This window comes from Rissa tridactyla, chromosome 2, assembly GCF_028500815.1.
Source record: "Rissa tridactyla isolate bRisTri1 chromosome 2, bRisTri1.patW.cur.20221130, whole genome shotgun sequence".
In the NCBI taxonomy this organism is placed as follows: domain Eukaryota; kingdom Metazoa; phylum Chordata; class Aves; order Charadriiformes; family Laridae; genus Rissa; species Rissa tridactyla.
The window spans coordinates 64,203,612-64,225,636 of record NC_071467.1 but is presented as its reverse complement, the minus strand read 5'-3'; the positions used below and the strand labels follow the sequence as shown (position 1 = coordinate 64,225,636).

General features: G+C 41.4%; 1 protein-coding gene across 2 annotated transcripts in view; it reads right to left on the bottom strand.

Moving 5' to 3' along the window:
- Positions 1-12,360: 12,360 nt before the first annotated feature.
- Positions 12,361-22,025, bottom strand: part of TSHZ1 (teashirt zinc finger homeobox 1) — a 55,745-nt gene continuing 46,080 nt past the window's right edge. The window contains exons 1-2 of one of the 2 annotated variants that reach the window (XM_054192746.1): positions 13,759-17,050; positions 12,361-13,161 (exon numbers count right to left, since the gene is read on the bottom strand). In XM_054192746.1, coding sequence (XP_054048721.1) covers positions 13,766-17,050 — 3,285 coding nt within the window. In that variant the 3' untranslated portion in view covers positions 12,361-13,161; positions 13,759-13,765. Of the gene's footprint in view, positions 17,051-22,025 lie in introns of those variants that run through there. The other variant, XM_054192747.1, reaches the window with a different exon arrangement.

Below are 22,025 nucleotides of genomic sequence, written 5' to 3'. Positions count from 1 at the left end.
CACGACACAAGCCCTGAATATTCTGAGATTTTGTTCTTGGAGGTAATCTCGCCCACCTTCTCCCCTCCCTCCCTCCTTCATTTTCTTCTTTGACGTGCAGCCCTGCTCCGGTGTACTGCCTTAGTGGGAATTGCCTCCAGGTCCTGATGTAATAGCGGTGCCATATGGTCCCTTCACACAGCGGGAAGGTGGAAAAATCCAGAAGGAAAAAAAAAACAATAGCAACCCTGGAAAACTTTATGTAGCAGCTCAGCAGAACTACAGCTGTGGCCACAAACAGAGGCAACAACTGGAATATTACACATGATGCATAGGGCACGGCAACAGCACACAGCCTCCCCAGAAGGCAGCTGAGCTTTATGTCCCATTTAACTGAGAAACCTCCCCACGTACCGTAAAGTTCTATTAAAGCACATGAGCAGGTGTGGCAACCCTGGTGTTTTCAGTGGTAGATCACTCGGCTCCTCTTGCCTCCAAAGTACCCTCCGCTGGCTGCCTTTCTCCAGGTGTTTGCAGAGGAACCTAATGAGACTGATTGGGACATGCTGATCAGCTTTCATTATAAGCTGTTCTCTAGCAGTCCGATTAATCAAAATAATGGTATGTGCTGTGCATATATTTTATGGCTGTACCCAGTTTTGCTTTCAAAACTAAAATAAGACACCTGTTTTCCCCACCCCGTCTTGCTGAGTAGTCCCTTTAAGAGCATAACCTTGTTATCAAATGTATGATATACCATCAGAGCTGGGGAGCTTCATACGCACATAAATATCACTCTTCCAGTTTGTGCTTTTTATACTAGCAGAAGAATCTAATGGAAATAAATTCAGTCCATGGGTCAATTACAGGCTTATTTTCATATTTATGGACTTAATACTTCCACACACAAAAAGATTCTAATGATAGCCTAAGGCACAGAGTAATCAAAACAACAGCTATTGAAAGGGAAGGAACTAAAGAAAAGTACCACTTTGAAATTCTACCCCCATCTCCTGATATTGTTATATACACTATGTAAAAAATGCTTTTCCACAAATGAGTATGATTTTTACCTACTTACCGTCAGCGTAACATTAAAAAGAAACCAAAGGCAAGAGCTGTTACCAGCACAAAAGCAACACTTTTTCCACCTCCAAATTCAAGAAATTAATGCTTTGAAATGAACAATCGAATTTCCTTCTTTCTTCTTCTTCCTCCTTGTCCCTGTGTCGGTTAGTAAAGGAGGTAGGATTTCATGATTCCTTCATGGATGGAGGATGTCCACATGCCCTGCGGTGACTGAAGGATCCCAGAGCCATCTCCCCCTGGCATGACAAGTGCCTGTTCCTCGCTGACCAACTGCATGTGTCTTTGGAGGCTTCACCGCTGCCTTGGGGAAGGAGAAGAGAGAAAGACTAGCTTTAGATCACTCTGTAGAGCTGCCAAGACAGGCAGCAGAGAAGCATGGACTTCAGAGAGGCTAAAGGAGCTACTTCCCTGCCCTGCCCTGCCCTGTGGAGATTCCTCTTCTCCCCAGATACTGGCCATGGAGGGTACCCAGGAGCCACCCCTTCCCCTGCTGCTATCACTTGAAGCAGCCCCCTCCAAGATAATTCAGAAATTTCCTCTTACGTATCAGCAGTGCATATAGGTATTTGTTATCCCAGCTTGTTTTCATGTATATTTTATGTACCAAGCAAGGATGTGTGAGGAAAGAAGGGAGCACGTTTAAGCTTTCGATGCCAACTGGAGCAAGATAGACTGCACAAGCTATCGCTGAGCACTTCATGCATTGCAACTTCATCGCGTTGTTTCTTGAGTTAGTTATTTATTAACAGTCACTGGATTGGAGCATCTTGCATTTGATTAGATAAACAATATGTTGTTACTCGGAGCATTTTGTGAAGCCGTAATAATCTCTATTGACAATGCATCTATTAGTTTGACGCAATGCTTTCTAGCCATCAAGAGGATCCTTATGAATCTGAATTCAATGTAAAGGGCCCTAAACCTCAAGCCTTAGTTCTCCAGAAATCTGACATGAGAAATAGCAAAAGAAAATGAAATATTTTCCTCGTTTGCTGATTATTTCCACAGCCCCTGAATGCCTATGAATAAACTCTGCCACACCACCTGACACAAGAAAAATAGCCATACAGGAAGCTTAATATTTGCTGTAACCTCAGTTTCCTGGAGCTGGAGCGCTCCCTTAAATAATTTACAGCTCTAAAAGTGAGATAAGACTATCTCCAGTTCTGGCTTTGTTGTGTGTCCTGGGTTATTCTAAACCACTTTCTGCAAGGGACATCCATCATTACAGAACCAGCTTTACCTTCATCCCACGTAGACATCTGAGAGACAGTGACTGGAAAGAATGCCAGAACTGGAGATAGTCTGATGTCATTTTAATGATTGTAAATTATTTAAAGAAGAATACCACAGCCAGAGCCCCAGTCATTTGGAAGTGTTTGCTAAAATGTCTAAAAGGTCTTGAGTGACAATCTCTAGTACACATACACAATGAAAATAAGGTTAATGACTCTCATTTGAGAGGGAAGAAGCACATAGGGCAGGAGAGCAATTGTTCAATTTTACTCTGCAGGACTCTTGATAAAGAAGAAAACGACTCCACTTAGGAAGGACTCCATCAATTTTTGCTACATTCCAGTAGCATTAATAAGATCAATAGTATTAAAAGCAGTAAGACATGCAGTCTGCCTAGGACCCCAACTTTCACACGCTCCACTCAACATACTAACTTCAGCTGACATCACCAGTATCTAGCATCAGATTTGCTGGGGTCCAGGGGGCAGAGAAGTTCCAGAAACTGACAAAACTGTTTTGCTGCAGCTAGAAAGGAAGCAAGAAGGGGAAGAGTTATGAGGACAGTAACAACTGTTGTGATAGATTTGGATATGAAGCTGCCCTGGCAGCTGTGACCCTAGACTGAGCTTAGTGGTGGGCAGTGGGGAGCTTCCTAACCCAGAGGGTAAGAAGGTAGAGGAGCACCGCAAAGAGCATCAAGCTGACCTCTTGCCTCAGGAACTGAAATGGCTTGGACTGTGATCTTTTCAACTGCCTTCTCCAAAAGGAAATTTTAAAGACAGTGCAGTAACTGAAAAGACACCGGCAATGTCAAGAAATGCTTTCTACGCAGTATTACAAACTCTTTCACCACAGATTAAAGCATGTGTCTTCTCTGCCATACAGGCATTATCTCATCTCTTTAAAAGACGAGTAGGTTCAGACACAGAGAGGTCATATCCAAAGTCACACACAGAGCTGGGAAGGAGGACCCATCAAGTTGCACTATGGCAATGTAAGACATGGTATCCGTTGACTTCATTGGGAAGCCCAGCATAAAAAAAAAGAAAGATGACCTACTGTCATTTGAGGAGTTTTCCACTTCCATACATATGCTCAGGGCACTACATATTGGCCCCAGGTCCCCAAACCATGGGAAATGGCAGGCTTCCTGCACGGCTGCTTTGGTTGTGTTCCTCATTTCGGGCCATTGTTCCAGACTGTATCTTTTGTTTGGGCCTTGGCAAGCAGTAAGCCAGAGAATGCTAATGAATGTCTTCGCTCCGAGAACAATATGAGAGAGGCTTCTCATTTTCATTTTCTTTCCTGCGAGTCTTGAGTTTTAAACTTGAGCTGTTCAATGGTAATGAATTTCCCCTTAAAATGATGGGCTCTCCCCTTTGTGCAGGTAGTCGAAAGACACTGGATGAGCCACTTCTCAGGCGAACCTGCACAGCCTTAAATGTTAGAGAGCAATATAGACATGCAATTTATTCTTGCAGAATGGAAACTCTTGGATATTTATTGGTAAAATAGAAAATTCCTCTTCTACAATTTAGACCTCAAGTACCATCTGCACTTAAGAGATTTGATACAGGTGACTGTGTTGCTTCAAAATTGGTAGGAGAAGCTGGCACCATCACCACAACACCTCTGGCTTCAGTTCGTTTCTCCTAAATTTTTACCTCAGGAATCACGGGTGATTTCCTCACTTTTGGAGAGGTTCTTGGTGGTGGTTGACAGCAGCACCCTCAGCAACCCTGCTTATCCCAAATCTGCAAAGTAAGAAAGTCTCTTTTATGTATATATGTATATATAAACGTTTCATCTGGCATTGCACAGAGCCAGTTTATCCTGGATTGATCATACCTGTCTGGGGTAAACAGAACTCCTAGTTTTCTAAAACCCTTGGGAAATGAAACCAGGAGTTTGATGCCTAATTAAATCATCTCCCCAAAATTTCTGGCCCTCTGCTGGCTGAGATTTTCAGAAAGTGTGCAAAGAGTGGATTTGACTTTCAGCAGGCAGTGTTGAGCATCCGCAGCCACCACCGCCTCTCAGGGAGCTCCTGCCTGTTTGACAGTTTTGAAAATCATCAAGTCATTAAGCTACTATTTAAATTAAGAGCAAGGACCTAATTTTAGGTACCTGTATCTGAAATCTGCGTGCACTCATTGCCATCATTTCAAAATTGCTCGCACTAGGGACAGAACAGGACTTCCCCAATCCTAACTTCATGCATCAGTTCATAGAGTCTTGACCATCCCCTTTTGGTTCCTTTTCTTAGTGAAATTGTCCACGCCCAGCCCTTTCCTGAGTCTTAAAGTAAAATAAACATCTTGGTGATTTACATTTATGTGTAGATAGCCTGTGTTTATGTGCGTACACATATGCATGTATGTATCTAAATCAAAGTACTTAAAAAGCTTTACTGTGTCTTAATACATATTGTGTATCATCAGTGGAAGTTTTCACGGCGTTCATAGAAAGGTGTGTGTGTGTCTGTGTGTGTGTGTATGAGAGAGAAAGAAAGAGCAAGAGACAGACGGAGAGAGGGAGAGAGAGTGCACCAGGAATTATCTATGCATAAAGAAATTAAAAGAGAATATTTTTCCAGAGCAATTGAAGCCCATCTCCTGAACAATGACGACAGCTCCTCATTTTCGACAACAATAGAGGGCACGTAGGAGTCAGCTCATTAGAATATCTGTGGCTCTTTTCTGTTCTCTCTGCATTAAGCCCCCATAATGTCAGTTGTCACTTATTAATGACAATTAACTAGTAATCAGCAGTGAGACTCTTCGAGGTGGTCCTTGCCTGACAGGTGAAGAAAGAGAACATTGCGTAGTGCCATGCAGTGACATGGAACCTTCAAAGGGAGCACGGCATTTCCATAAATTATTTCAGAAAGAAATTTTCTTTTAGACATTCTCTTTAAAGCATTAGGATCTTTAACCCTAGAAGGACTATACGGTTGCAGCTGTCCTCCCTCCCCCCCTCCCCTTATCGCTAGTATTGGATAAAATTGGAAGGCAGCCTGATCTGTCATGTAACCCAATTCCCATCTGGGGCTGGAATAGCTATCAACCCACTCTGCTGAAACTATAAATACCTTCCCTTGATACTCAACCTTAAGTGCTCACTTAAAATGATGCCCAGATATCAATAGTGAAGTTGCCAACCGAGAGCAGATAGGTGGATGGCCAGTAGAGACTGCGAAACATCTATTATAACGTCTTTAAAAATTAAATGACACACAAGCGCTCATTTTACGTACACGGGTAGCCTGTGAAATTGCGCCACCTTCTCCCCTGTTTCTGGCGGCTTTTACACCCACTTGTTATTTCTTGTCTTAAATGAGATGGCAACTGCTGTTACTGTGTGTTTTTACATCAACCAGCATAGTCAGGGCCCTGGACCCTGGTTGCTGTTGCAATACAAGTTTGATGTAGTTATCGCTCTTAGAAAGACTGAAGTTGGAAAAAAATCCCAACCACCGGCAAAAAAACAACCATTGGATTTCCTCCATGCAAAGCTTCCTCTTTGCTCCTCTCCCTGTCTTATGCAACACCAAGTAAAAGCACTCACCATCACATTTCATTCCCTCCTTATCTCTCCTCCTTCTCCCTGGACCCTCCAGCTCTCGAACCAGCAATCCTATGAAGTCTTTACATTGAGTACTCCAGCTGTCCACTACAAAACATTGTTTTCTTCCCAAGACAAATACAGCCTCGTTCTGTGTTTCTTGCAAGAGGTCAGGGAGGTTCCCAAACATCACTCAGGCACGCTCGTATCTCCCAGCACAGAGTCCCTTTGAGCTTTACCTAGCCAGGTCCCCTTTTGTTTCCTAACAGGCACACAGGCCTTCCAGCCTTTCCCTTTTCACCCCTCTCAGTCCTAGCTTTCAAAATCCCTGCTGTCTGCTCTCACAAATAGCAATTGTTCTCCTATCACTTCTTTTTCCATCTTTTCCCTCTTCTTACGGTGTATCTCCAAGCTCCAATTCTTTTTTGTTCTGCTTTTACCCTTCTGATGGCTGCTGATCATTAGACTCTGTTCTTAGTCGTTCCTCGGTCCTATTTCTTCTTTGCGCTTTTCCAGATTCCCAGTTGTCAAAGCACACTTTAAAAATGTGAAATGTGACACTCACCAACCCCCAAAACTCGGGCGGAGGATCCCCATGCAATGTTAAGTCTAGACCTGCTGCCTTTTTTAGAGCAAAGCTCTCTAATTTTTCACATTATCCCACCACAGAAAAGTAGTGATGAGAAATAGTAGAGACAGTTAATGCTAAATGCTACAAACTTTAGCAAGATAGCACTTTAGAGGCAGCTAAGAATACAACTCTCCCTTGAACATAAAGACACACATGACTGCGAAAAGAAATGTGCTATACCGTGCATCCTTGAACCACATTTTATCATCATGCTACACACTCGGATACTACTATATATAATTATTAATACAGCATGCCCATTGCAAACATGCTGAGTGTGTTTGACCTTGGACTGCCAAGTAATATACCAATTGTGGGCAGTGTCTGAGGCTGCAGTGTTTCTCAGAGACAGCATTTGCACATTAATAAACTTCAAGCTTGTTTACCATGAGAATTTTCCAGTTAAACCATTATAGTTACACTGGTAGCATTAGGCAGTTTCCCTGCCACAGCAGCTCTGGGCAGTTTTTCTTATTACAGAATAAAAGTGGCTTTTTCCAGTTTGGCTTAAATTGCTTCCAAAGTACTTTAGTCTAAATTGAAAAAAAGTCCAGAATGAAAATGCCTAGGGAGTGACTTATACCAGTGAGAAAAGCCATTAATGAATCTCACATCCTACCCACAACGGGTCTAGCTTTCCCTTGGAAGGTAGGATGAACAGAAGTGATGTACTACGCAACTTTTTCACCTTTATAAGTACTAAGCAATGAGATGTCAAAGACCCTGAAGCCAAAGGGCAGCGTTTTCAAGAGCCACTTCTTGTATTGCCAGGCACAGTGGGTTAAGCTGAAGTGAAGAGGTCGTCTGGAAACATAAAACTTTTGTAACCCTTTATCAAGATCAAAATCTCCTGCTATCCCGTTCCTCTCCCTCCCAGTCCACCCTCAAACTCCTTGCAGAAGGATGGTGACTCGCAGAGCCGCTCTGCCAGTTCTCCTTGCTATGCTGGAGACTGGGGGGAGAGCGGGGAGAAGAGGATGTTCTTGACACTGAGCCTGTAGCGGTGCTTCCATGACAACAAATAAGATGTTACACGTTGGAACCGTGCAGCGATAAACTAAGCCTAACCAGGACTCGAAGAAGAAGGTTAGTTTTTACCAAAGGTTAGTTTTTACTGCTACTCAAAAATGCTCAAGTTAAACCAGAATTTCTTTGCACGTCCCAATACACTGTGCAGTAGTGGGGGTAGAGGGGAAGGTGAGAGTGGCAGAAATCTTGTTTTTCCCTAGCTGCATTTCACTTCCAGAGGCAGTCGTCGGGATTTTACAGCAATGGTCTGCACTAGCTGCAGAATGGTGGCTAATGGCATGTGACCCAACCTGTCTGCCCACATTTGAAGACGATGCCCATTTCCGAGATACAGCAAGGAATCCTGCCACTCAAAAATATGAAGCCTCATGATTTCAAGTAATTCAGCAGGACAGATATTTGACCTCAGCACTACGCAGTCTTGAGTATCCAAACTCCTCTGAAAGAAATGTCAAAGGGTGAAGGGGTTCTGAGCGTGGTGATACACAGTATGATATAATGAAACTGAAGTGCCAGCTGGCAGGTTAATGCATTTTGCCAAACTGATTTAGCACCCACCAGTCCACTAGTGAAGTTATTTGAAAGAAACTGCTTGCTCTTAGCTATCGGATCTTCCATCCCAGATTATATTAGAATGAACTCAACTATTTATTCTGATTATAAACTTTCTGGCGAGTAAGGAACTCTGCCTGAGAGCATGTGCTAGTGGCTAGGCCCCTACCTGGTGGTCAGGAGCTTTGGGCACCATTTCTGACTAGATGACTTTTAGGATGCTGCTTTCTGCATTCCACCATCATGTGTGACATCTTTTGGGTAGGAACTACTGGTACCACCCCACTTTTGTGCTTCACAGACAAGCTCTAATACAAACTTCAGCGTGTACACGCTCTTAAGGAGAAGGCTTTGGACAAGTTGTCATGTCTACCAAGAGAGACGACTTCCACCTGCACGACCCTGAAGGTTGGCCTACATTTGCCTAATGCGTCCCATCAGCCCTTAAGATTTCATAATATATGCTGTTCTGAGCAAATGAATCAGCTCTGGACTCCTACAAGAGCAGATGGGTTGCAGGCAACCAGACTCCAACCCTCCTTCCTCAAGTGCCCACGTGGCATTTAGCCGCAGGTGTCCTACATCTGACAAGCCTGGTCAGGAACCTGTCAGGTTTTAACCTCCATCTTCAGACAATGCTGACACAACCACTCTGGACAGAAGTACAGTACACTGTCACTATACTAAATTTGTTCAGAATTATGCTGTACTGATGGTCAACCCATTGTGCCCTGAACAATTTAGTCAGAGAAATGCTTCATTAAAAAGAATGAATAATTTTAACAGTTTATCCTCCCCCACATTTTTTACACTAAGAAGTTTATTCAGAAGTAAAAACCATAAAAAATCCTGACAACCTGGCCACAGCTAATCAAATTTAAGCTTCATTGTTGGTTGTTTTTTTTTTTAACAAGGAAGGGAAAAAAACAGAGATAACAGCTACAGTAATTAGGACAAAAACTTACTAGACACGTTTTGACCATGCTGACCCCGATTCAGCAGGTCACTAGACAAGACTGAAGAGAGTAGTGTAAAAAAGGTGATCTTCACAACAGAGAAACTGGAGCTCCTCATTCTCAGTGGGAAGGTCTACGGCTTTTCTAATCATCCCCTATTCCAGTACTGGTTGTCTGAAAATGAACGGGTCCATTCGCCATGCATCGGTGTTTGCAGCTCTGATCGCTTAGTGCTAAGCTATTCTAAAATCAGTTTTGCTATACCACCAGTCCAAAAACAAAGCATAATAAAGGAATATATAAAGAATAAAGATAAAGAAGCTTGTTTCACAAATGATACTAACCTCGGGTAATCATCTGCATCATCTAAATAGACTTGTAAAACATTCTTTTTTACAACACACACAGTTTTGAGTGATGGTATTTTCACTTAACTACCATATCACCTCTTACCTGGAATAGTGTTTTTCATCCCAAAATGTTGTCACTCCACCTACCTGTAGGAAGAAGGCGACTATACACAGCGATGAAGAGAAACTATGCAAAGCCACGTGAAACATTATGAGAAGACACACTCAGAACAGCAGGGAAAACAAAAATTTGGAAGAATCCTATTATCTAGATTAGTATCTGGCCAGTAAATTGGGGTTAGCATTCTATTCTCATGCATGGACAGAAAAGGACCCCGCTTTAAATTTCAGTGAACAGATGGTGAAATCCCGCTTCCTGCTACTTTCATGCTGGGAGAGTAACTCAATGCTGCTTCAGCCAGGAGACCGACACCTGCGGAGCTGCGAGAACACTCCGCATGGGAACTGGCCTCTCCTTGGAGGCCTCCTAACCAGGATCCCTGCCACATTATTTAAAGACTACAACACGCTCAAATTTGAGAGGGCTTTGGAAATTGCAGGCAGAAGCTGATGCACTGTGCTTTGATTAGCCTAATGCAAGATAATGTGTATATTTTTATGCCTTTATACTTAATTGCAGTTGCATTTTAGCGGCCTCCATGATAAGGACAGATTATGTGTGGTGTCGTTATTACCAGTGTAACTACCCAGAGAAAGCCATAACAAAGTTACGTTGCAGAAGACATTAGTGAATATCCCACCAAATGCTATTAAAAAAGAAAAATATATCATTTCGCTCAGGACTAATGTCATCAGCACACAGATCTCGCAAATTTGCAGGGGTTTGCATCAGCTTCAAAACAGCAATACAGGAAAGCGCACAGAAGCAGAAATCAAAAAACCTGTGAAATAGAAAGAGCAAGATCCTCCCCTCTGAGAACTGATACAGGCAAACACGCAAACACCAGCAATGTAAGGCTGAAAAAGCGTAGCTGTATAAATCTTTGAAAAGAATCGGATACAACAGACTTTGGATGCGTCACAAAATATGTATACAGGCCTACAGAGACTACTATGGGGTTTAAGGGTCTTACAAAGGTCTTCTTCAAGCCCAAGAAAGGCTATGTGGTCTCCTCCACGTAGTAGCTTTAGTAGCTACTAATAAAATAGTACAAATTTACCTTTGTTGAAATCTTCTTGAAATAATGCAGAAATAAAGCTGCAAACCGATTTCAGGGAAAAGAATAATTTGTTTTTAAACTGTGCGCAATTTTTTTTAAAAAGGGAAATTTTTCAGAAATGCGATATTCAAACAAAAGTGGCAAAAATCCAAAGAATCAAGATCATACTGTTGCTGTGCTTCATTTTGTTAAGCAAGTGAAACATTAGAGCCCTCAAATTTTCATCTACTTCATGTTTTAGTCTTAGAAAGTGTAGCATCAGCATAGTCGCCAGGTAAAGCTGCTAGTTTATTCTAAATGGACTTTCTTCAGACAGTGGCACAGATGATGAGTGATTGTCCAATTCTGAAGCTATCAGAACTGAACGGATTTAGCAATGTCATAAACACCTCTCGAGGGAGTCACCTGGTGTTGAGAAGTCACTTTACATGCCGTGTTTCAAAATGAGTTTTAATGGATTTACATTAGATTCAAACCCACTTTAGAGCTATTATTTCTCCCTTTCAACCTTTTCACCCACTACTGCAATGTAATAGAGCACATTCTATAATCACATGTTTGCAGGCCCGTGGTAAAGTAAACAAAACTTCAAAGGGTTATTATTTAAAGACTCTGTATTACAGCCGTAGGCCTGACTGTTATTCTTCCTCACCACCCCTTGGGCCCAAAGTACATAATCATCCAGTAATTGAACTGAAATGTCTAAATGGCTCGATCCCCTGAAGGACATAGGTAGTTAGCAGCGAAGAAAGTAAGGGACATTTTAAAAAAACCTCCTGGCACTACTTAGAAATACTATGTAAATGCAACTGACCTGGACCTGCCAGGCTCTTGCAGAAAACGGAACAATGCACGGATATTTCTGGGCTTGTAACTAAAGTAAAGCTTCAACGTAGAACGGAGCTGTGTTTGGAAGCAAAGATCTTACATTTAAATTACTTGCAGAAGAATTGAGAAGAAGGAACAGAAATACATACGTACACAGCAGTATATATAACGCAACAGTCTCACTAATACCATGTGAAAGCAAACCCCTCTAGGTCCTCATATTTAATAGCCCCTCCAAAAAGTGTAATGGATAGCAGATCCCAGGCTTTCATACACTGTAACTGTCAAAGCACTCGGGAGATAGAGCAGTGAAGGCTCTGACAGCTCTCTTTTACATTCTAAATGACATCTGCATTCAACAGAACAGAAATAAAGATTAAGGGAAACACCTGATATGATAGCACTCAGCTTACCTCAAAATGCAATATTTAAAAAGTACAGAGAAACACAGGTCTGCCGCCTTGTACTGTAAGTAAAAACTGGTGTCAAAGCCTCAGAGGTCCTCACCGCTGGCAGAAAGGCAAGTGCCGCAGCATTCAACAGACTACAGGGGCAGAAGCCACAGCCTCTGACTGTGTGACTGGCGAAATCAAAAGGTGTTTTGCCTGAGAAGGGAGGGAGGAGACGGTCTTTGAATAGGCACAGAAAATGGCTACGGGCACCGTCACACAGCAAAGGAAAATTAACTTGGCCAAAACCTTTGCAGCCCTTCTTGCACTTCAGTGATGAGCAGAACGCCCGGCGCTAACTGATGGCGCCCCACTGACTCTGTACAGTGCGTACCTACTGCGAATCTCTTTCGAGAGGTTATTAATATTATGGCTTCGAACGAAACACGTCAGCGTACAGATCACGAGAGATGATTTTGAATAGATTTTTGCCGGTTGATTGTATAAACGATGCCTCTTATTGCTGGAATAACACCTCAAAGGCAATATAATGACGACATGACAATGTATGTAAATCAAGAACTGCATGTGGGTTTATTTTACACTCGAGAAAACAGTGGATTTAATTGTGTGAACCAAAATGTACTGTACAATATTAATGATAAAACATCAAAATGTATAATTCATAGTGCATTGCTTGCTTTATTTTTATTTATTTATTTTTTTGTCAGATAGTTCCTTTAAGTACATGCATCTGGAAAGATGCAGGTGCCAGTAAAATTCCTCTATTTATATCAAGCTGCAGGAACTAAATTTTATTCAAAAAGTGTGGTTTTACATTATATACACAGAAATCGAATATAAAATGACAATATAAAAAGTTAAAAGAGAAAGCATACAGCCAGAAGGTACAAAGAAAGTTGAACAGTTTAAAATGGTACGATATGTAACATGTATTTTTTTAAGCTGATGCTGGCAATTTACAAGGAACAGAATCCAACATTTGCCCCATTTTTTTTGTTTTCATTTACCAATGCAGCACACTATAGAAAGGTCAGCTTGTACCAAAGCTTAACATTTGTAAATAACTATAAACTGCAGTATTTTACAGGAAAAAGAAAAAAAAATAAAAGAAAGGAAAGAAAAGAGCATTTTTACACTTGTTTTAAATAACAGCTTGCATACTTTTTTTTTTTTCTTGCCAAAAAGTGGCAATTCTCAGCATCCAGAGGGTTTGGGCATAGTGGCAACTTGGTTTGCTTTTTTTTTTTTTTAATTATTATTTAACTTATACAGTTGTGGCTTCCTAACCCCTTGAGTACTACACAGCTCTCCTTCTTCCAAGGACTGCATGCACAATTTCTTCACAAACCAGTTCTGCATTAAAAAAAAAAAAAAAAAAGAAGCTCATTCATTTAAAAAAAATAAGTTCTGCTTCCGACACAGCTTTTATTTGAATGAAATGCCTTTAAGCCTTTTGTTTTGCTTAGTTTTTCCTTATTTACTTATTTAGTCACTGGGAAAGGCACAGAAATGCTATTACAGTTCTCAGAGGGTTAAAACTTGACACTACCAGGTTCTGTGACCTTTATTGTCATGGCAACTTTGTAATTTTAGGATGTCTCTTTATCATTGTTCTTTGTGTCTTTCTTTACGGCTAAATTAATGTCTCTCAATAGTGTCTCCCGCTATATTCTACAAAAGATAGCTTAACATCAAGGACAGATGTTGAAAATAAAGGTCAGACTTTGACTCACAAAAAATAAAAACAGAAACAAAAAATAACCATGCACAGATCGGACAAAGAGCATATAAATATAACTACAAAATAAGTGTAAGAAAAACCAAGGTCCAGATAGGCAGTTCAGCAACAAAAGTAAGACTGATTTCAGAGGCTCAGGTCAGGCCTAGTGCAGTACTATGAAGAAGTTTAGTGCAATGTTCCTGTGGTCACTTGCATACCTGGCTGCTTACCTGGACGCTATTGTTTTTCTAACTCAGTTACATAGATCAGATGGTCCTCTGGGGACTTGCCATGTGTTTTACTAAGGTGCAGTTTGACTGCATGCTTGCTTGCAAAAGTTCGGTTACAGAGCTTACACTGGAATGTGGAGCCTAAGTCCTCCTCGGCAATTCCAAGTGAGCCCAAAGTCTTGTTTGCGAGGACTTTTGAAACATTCTGCTGTTCTTGAATCTGATTAAGTGGCAACTTTGACAGATCCTTCAAACTAAACCCTAGGTGTGTCTCTAAGTGACTTATGTATGTAGAAGCAGTCCTGAACTGAGAGGCACAATCATTGCAAAAGAAAACAGGATGTCCTGTGTCCAAGTTCTTTAAAAATTTAGTTCCACCTGTCCTCCTTAACTGATACTTCACATTGGCCAGCCAGTGGCTGATTGTGGTCATGGAAAGACCAGTAAACTTAGAGATGTGTACCCGCTCTTGTGGACCTAGGTCCGACATAATGTATTTGCCTTCTGGCGTCTCCCTCAAGCTGGAAGCAAACTGGGCTTGAAGGATCAGAAGATGCTGAGGGTTCCAGTTGGACTGTCTGCCCTTCCTCTTGTGTACTGGCGACAGTTCATCCAGAGCTTCCTCAAAACTGCTTCCGTCAGCATCAGACTTCTCTGACACAGTAGACGGAGTTGAAGACTTGGGTGTCAAACGCCCTGTGAGGTTCTTCACCATATCAGAAATATCCAGCAGGGCACTCTCCCTTAGCGGGGATGAGGCAGAGTCAGCCACGCTGGAAACAAGAGGCTTGTTTTTGGACTTGGTTAAATCGATAGGTTGATCACTGTTCTCATAGTAATACCGGTCAATAGCATCAGCCTGCTTGACCGGAGTGGTTGGGTAAATGGGTTTGTCCAACATGCTGTTGCTAATTTTATACAGCATGGCCAAAGGGTCCAGAGAGGGGCTCACCGGCTTAGAAATTTTGCCTAAGTGGGTATTCATAATGGACTGTAAAGCGCTCAATGGGTTAATGAAGGATGGCTCAGGTGAATGATCTGTGATGATTCCTAAATTGTTACAGCCGTTTGCAACCTTTGTTTTAAGTGGCTCTGTACCATTTGGCGTATGTGCTTCTGCTGGACTATCCTTTTTGACCTTCTGAACTTCTGTCTCAGAGCTCTTCTTCTGCTGCTGTTTGTTATTTATTTCTTCTGCTTTGGGGAAGTCCTTGTTTTCTTTAGCAGCAGGTGACATGGGTTTGACTGGAGAACTCTTCTCTTTCTCCAAAGGCTTTTCTTCCTTCTTCACGTTGATTTTACCTGTAACTTTCTCCACTAGCTCTTCCATAGCAGATACATTGCTCTTGTGAGGCGGGGGTGTGAGATTGCCCGGGGAATGGATGAGCGCATTGTGTTCTGACGACAGTGATTTTACACTGCTGGCATAAGACGGCTGCATTTGAACGCTCTGCACCGCGGGCTGAAGGGGTTTGACTGTTCCCGGGAGCTGGTAAGCTGCATGAATACTGGGATACCCTCCCCAGGAAGGTGCTCCATTCTGAGCTTTGCTGATAGCTGTTGTCACTGTGTTCTCCAGGGATTTCAATATGTCTATTCCGCCTTTAGGACTGTCATCTAGGTCCTCCTCTCTGAGGTACTGATACAAAGTTGTTGGCTCAAATTTCTCTGTGGAGTCCTCATTCTCTTCTTTAATCTTTTTCTCTGTTTCACTGACCACCACCTTTTCCTTCTCTAGGTCTTTCTTCTCCTCCGAGTTTGTGGAGCCTGCTGGGGAATCGGGCTGCTTTTTAATGTTGGAGGCCGGTAGCCTTGTGTGGGTGGTGGGCGGAAGAGGTATAGACTGTATCTTCTCCTCCACCACAGGGTCCAACACTAGCTGTTTTCCTTTTTTGGAAGCAGAATTGGTCACCTTCAAGAAATGACCGGTGACCATCATGTGAGCAGTGAGCTGCTGCAAAGTGTCATGGGAACTGCCACATTCCATGCATTTCAGTATTTGGGCTTTGCGTGCCTCAAACTGCCAAGTGTAGCTAGCACCATTTTGATAGCCATAGCGGTTGTTTGGAGTCACGTAGGGGTTGGCAGTTTTCTGATCCTTTGCAGACTCACCCAGGGAGGCTTCTGCAGTGATCCCTGTTGGCTCAGGTGAACAAGGTGAAGCTAAGTCCTGAAGTGCTCGCTTTTTGGTAGAAGGGACCAATTTAGTGATGGCTGGTACTGGCTCCTTCAGAGGCACTTTCTGGTAATGCTTTGTTTTTATCATGTGGACGCTGAGGTCTTGCAAAGACTCAAACGAATGCCCACAGTACATGCACTTCAGCACTTTTTGGGCATCCTCTTTGCCTTCCATTTCCATAAGCGATCGTTTTCTAGGCTTTGACCACCGTTTGGTCTTATCGGCTTCTTTATCTCTGTTGTCGTCACGGTAATGTCCGGTTTCGTTCATGTGCACTGTTAGCTCCACCAGTGTGTCATAGGCTGCACTGCAGTCTTTGCATCGGAACTTGCTAGCACCGGTGAACACAGACCCATAAAGTTTATTGTTTTGCCGGTAAAGCTGTACTGTGCTGAAAAGACTAGGCTCTGGGAGAAGTCCGTACGATGAGGTCTGCTGCAAAGTTTTAGCCAGTGCAGCTTGGTGCCAGTCATAACCTGAGCCACCACTGTTACTATTACTGTTACTGGTATTACTGGTAGTTGTACTGGTACTAGTGTTGGTACTGGTAGTACTAGTACTCTGGGAATTGGCGTTGGTGTCGGTACTGGTGGTGTTTTCATTCTGGCTGATGCCGTTGTTGCTGGTGGTCGGATTGGATTTCTTTAAGTCCAAAGCTAAACTGGACCAGCAAGTCTCTGAAAGCAAATTTGCATACACAGCTTTTATTTGTGCCAAGCTGTCCTGTGGATAGGAAACATTGTCTGTGCACTGAGGATCCTCTTTCTCTTCTTTAGAGGAAGTGCTTTTGAAATGGGCCAGCTGATCGCTGTTTTCACTAAACGGCGAACCATAGCCTGCATCCTGATTAGTTGCAGTGCTGACTGGGGAGTTCTGGTAGCTTTGAGCCTCTTTGATCTCCGCTTCTTCATTGCACAAATACTCATTCTCCTGGATGTCCAGAGACAGCCCATCATCTTCCACGCTGTCTTCATCTATTTCTGCTGCTTTCAATTCCTCCTCAGGAACATATGCTAAAATACAGGAGAGGAGAGGGGGGGAAAAACAAGACAAAGTTATCAAACACGCACATTTTACATCATTGCTGTCTTCCGTACTAAAAGCAGTAACCATAAAGACAAATTTTGAAGATACATCCAGAAACCAAACTCACCATCACTCACACGCTCCACCTATAAATCCACATACTCTGTCCCAGTTACAGTTTGATATCAGTGCTATCTAAGAATAAACTTTGACTTCAGCAGTAAAATATGTGCTGGGACCACAGTAGATACCATAGTATCACAACCAAAATCAAACAAAGAGCCTAGTAAAACAGTTTTTATCAACTTAAAAAACGGCCTGGCGCTGAGCTATGTTTACCGCACTACGTATGCGCAACACGTTGCAGCTGACCTGCACTCCTCAGACCTAGGCACTCGGAACCCCTGGCTTGGCCAACTCCATCTCGTCAGGGCTGTCTTTTCTGGCAAACTGGCTTTAGCCGCTTCTCAAGTCAAGGGCCGCTTCTGCGTCACTGACACCTGACCCTAGTGGAGCTATACGGGGCAAGTGTGTCAGGTCAGCTGGTCAGGGTCTCCTGGTGGGGGGCTGTACTGGGTCCATTGGAGAGAAGAACAGCTTTCATTTTCACAAGGTGAAAAGAGAAGCCAGACTATGATTGTTTTCTGAAATGGCTAGGATATACTTTTGCCTCCTGTTATAATCTGATGTGGGTCCTGCATTTACCATTTTGAAAACAGCAGTCAGCAACTAAAAGAAAATGTTAGAGATTCATTTTTAAAAGCAGCAAATAAAACACTTGAGACCTCCATCCCAGCTTGATTATTGGCTTATGGTAAATATAAAACTTTGCTATTGTATTGCTACCTGGTGAAAGCATATAATTTTACCGAACTATGTGTTTATCTATATCAAACTATTTTTTAAACTAGCAAATGTGATATTCGTGAGCAGATGGCCATTACATCAAAGCACATTTACTCCAAGGGCCCAATTCACAGAAGTGGTTTACATGTACCTAAGTGATAAATGTACACTTTCATTGCAAAGCAGAAAACATACTTGTACATATTTCCCTCCAGTTTTGTAAAAGAAGCTTAAAAAAAATCACGATAATGGAATGTAGATCATTTACAAGCACATCAAGGTAGAAAACATGGATTGTGAACAATTTTCAGTAAACGAATAAAAAAATGCCTCCTTGTCAGGTGAACTGTGCAGCAAACGATGCTGAAATGTGACCTGTGTCCTTCCATGGCAAAACACTGAAAGAAAGCCAGAAAAAGAGGCACTTCTGCTCCTACATGATATGAAGAAAATACGTATTATCACGTTAACAAAGCTGAGGTCTTCTTCCATCGGGGAGAGCATAAATACAAGTTAAGCTTTTCGCACACAGTTGCTAATATAGTCTGAAACTTTTCTGAAAAATAGAAAGAATCTTCTCTCACTGTAATATGAACAGTCTTTGAAACATTTATTTTTATTTTTTTTTTTTTAGAAAAGTAACAGTATTACGGCCAGTACCGCATCCTGTATTCACCTTTGCAATTCAGTCTTCATGCAGCCCCTAACTACTTCAGTCTGATCTTTTACGATAAAGTAGGAAAGTAGTCCACCTAGTACTGGGGTAGTGCTGAACTGTAAGATGCCCACTGCATTTTTCATCTGTCCTCTAAATGTTGAACTTTTTCAGAAGATAATTTGACCTTCTTGTTTTTAAAAAAGTGTTAAGCAGGGCCCAATTCCTCACAGATGCATCAGCCTCAGGTGTTTTCTAATATGTTTAAAAGGACTGGCGAGTACCAAACAGGAAAGAAGTCACTAGAAATCATCCTGGAGCCAAAGCCCAGGAAGATGCCAGAAAATGCATTATAAAACCAGGAAAAAAAAATCTTGAAAAGGCATTTAGTCCATAAAATGAAGAATAAAATACAGAAATAGTACAAGAACTAGGAAGTCAGTCAGCTTCCCAGTCTTGCAGTAATGCTGCTGTTGAAATGCTCTGCAGGTATTTGAGCACGATGGCACCGCTGCAGGTCTGAACTCCAGGTATGCAAGTAGAATTCCCTCCCACAGCTACAGTCTAAGATCTCTTAGCTCTCTCATCAAACACACCTGCTTTCGGTCATTTCTAACAGCAAAAGACAATAAATTTTTAAATTTCAGAAAAGAACAGTTCTACAAGGATATGGTTTCTGATTCTGAAATTACTTTAAAAATAATTAAAAAAAAAAAACTCTGAGGCCTAAAATGCATAAAAATGGACAGTTACCATCTGGCATTTTTATTTAAAAAAAAAAAAAAAACCAACAAAACTTAGTAATGATCAGCAGACAGTCACCAAGTAGAAGCTGAAAACTGCAGGGGGCCATATTCTGAGCTTTTAGGAACAGCCATCTTCTTACTAACCTCAGTGGAACTACACCAATTTTCTCTAATTTTTGCATCCCAATATTTTTGATAAATAGATGTAAGAAACTGTTGTAAGGTGCTGGATGTTGCTACAGTTGATACGTATTTCGTTAAGAATACACGTGAATTATCTGCTTACACCTCTTAATTCTAAATTGCATAAATATATATTTTTATAACAGATATATATGACCATCTAAATATCTGCTTAAGTAGAAACTCTAGTTGAGCCACTGCCTTGTCTGTTATTTTCCTTTATGTATTTATGACAGCATGTTTTCTCTATTCTCGTACTTTTGCACTTTACCATAAAAATAAAAGAAGCTAAACCACACAAGAAACGTTAAAACTACATGAAAGGTCGGTGTTAAACTGTCAAAGCAAAGAAACTGAGTGTTAGGGTGAAATATCCGTCTTTCACTTACTTTCCTAGTCTTAGGTTCTGCTGAGACTACTACACGATTGAGTTCACTCCCTTACCGGTATATACTGCAATATAAGAGTTAATGTACACTTGGCCAGGACTCTGATTTTCTATGATTTCAGAATTTAAGCCATATTCTAAAAAAACCTAAATTTACATGATGTGCACACCCACATATCTGTACAGTTGTTATCTGAATTAACACAAAGAAATAATGCTTCTTAACCAATAAGAGAGCGATTTATGTGAAATGTTTAATTTCTATCACTGCAATCAAAAGGATTTTACTTAACTCCTTTAGTTACCATAGGATAGACAGAATACCTTTTCATTCAAGACTACTAATGTTTAGAAGATGAATAGCAGCACACTCAACATATGGTATTGTGCAAGGTCAGAGCAATTCTCTAACTGAAAAGGTTTCTGCTAGAGCTAATTCAGAAGTATACAAAATGAAGAATGTTAATTTCTAAAAACATATATGTTGTACTACAATTCTCACAGAAATCTGACAAATAAGTAAGCTTCAGAATTTTAAACACAGCAAAAATATTCCTATTGTAATTACTTGCAGAGACAAGTAATATTATTCTACGTCAAATAAAAGCGTGAGATGTTCAGATTCTCCCCCTAAATTATAACAGGTAGATCAACAGACAGGCAGGTTTCAGACAGCGCATCTTTCTGTGATCGAGAAACTCTCAGCAATCTTCTCCAGTTATTCCTGCATCTGCAAGGACACTGCTGGTTTACACGTGTCCTGAAATCACACAAAAATACCAAGAGCAGATATAAGCAGTGATCCTCCTCAACAAAAACTGTATCCAAAGCGGAAGAAATTACAGAACGTAATGTCAGCTTTTCCTTTCCTTCTCATTTGTGCATGCCCAGACTCAGGCAAAGGCACGGTAGAAAAGGGGGGAAAGCTTCAAATTCCAGACAACTAAAAATTAGGGGGAGCAGTTTGTGTTTCTTTTCTTCTTATTACGTCTTGCTAATATTTTTTGCCTATAAAATGTGCCTTCTGGATGCCAGAGCTTCCCCATAGATACACTGTCATCTTTGAGCAGTGCTAAAAGCCGTGCATTCTAATCTAAGTGGACATGAGACGCTATATATTGTACATGTGAGTAGCACAGCACATTGTGTTTGCTTCAGTGAGAATATTTACACTATAAATACGCATCCATTGTTTGAAAAAGCAGACAGAGATCTGAAACATAAGGATGTGGTTAAAAATATAAATATTCTCACATAAAACCTTTCTGTAACCTTACAACGGTGCTTTTGAAGGAATCTGTCTCTATGGGGGTATTCTTTTCTATTCAAAAAGGAATGCGGCATTGAATACATTATTTTGAAAAGGACAAAAAGTAATGATTGTATTTGTTTTTAACAGTCTACAAAACAAAATGTAGTAAACTCTTCAAGGCCCCATTTTAAACCCTCCAAATAAATAAATTAATTCAGAAGAAACACCCAGGTATTGGAGGCCACAATTCAGTAAAGCAACTGAATACTGAAATATTTTTCAATGAAACGTACGTTTCATAGTTTCAACAAATGAAGATGGGTTTAAGTCCAAAATTCTCCACTAAATCAGGGCCAACTCTGGGACTAAACAATAGTGGCACGATGTGACTGTTGACCGTTCTTCAACACTTGTATTTCCACAGCTTCTAATATTTACCCAGCCAACAGGAGACAGCAGCTGCAGAAGTTTTCACAGCCCACACTGTCACCTTGCACAAACCGCACTCTAGGCTGGGGGTGACTTCCACTGCACACAAGAACACAATTCACCTCTTGGCCAAAAAGGTATGGATAGAAAAGGCAATCTATAGCCACAGATCTCCCTCATCACAGAAAAATAAGAGGGAGAGGAAAAAAAAAACCATTTACAGATACGTTTCCAGAATACAGTCACGAGAGTTTTACGAAAGAATCCAAAATCTCACATTGTGAGAGGTTAACATGCCTGCTGGAAGATTTGCGAATTTTCTATATTAGTATATACAAATGTTCATATAAAATTCTGGCACAGATGCTACAAATCTGTGTGTGTGTCTGTATTACAGTGTCACCACAGCGGAAAAATATGGCTTAGTTATGACAATGGCTGAGGAGCAGCACAGACTACCAGACAACCAAATAACCTTACTAGAGTGGTTTGTGTCTTTCATTTCTAATTGCAGCAAAATGGGGGAGCGAAATACTAGAACTGCCTCCCCTTTAATTCCAATG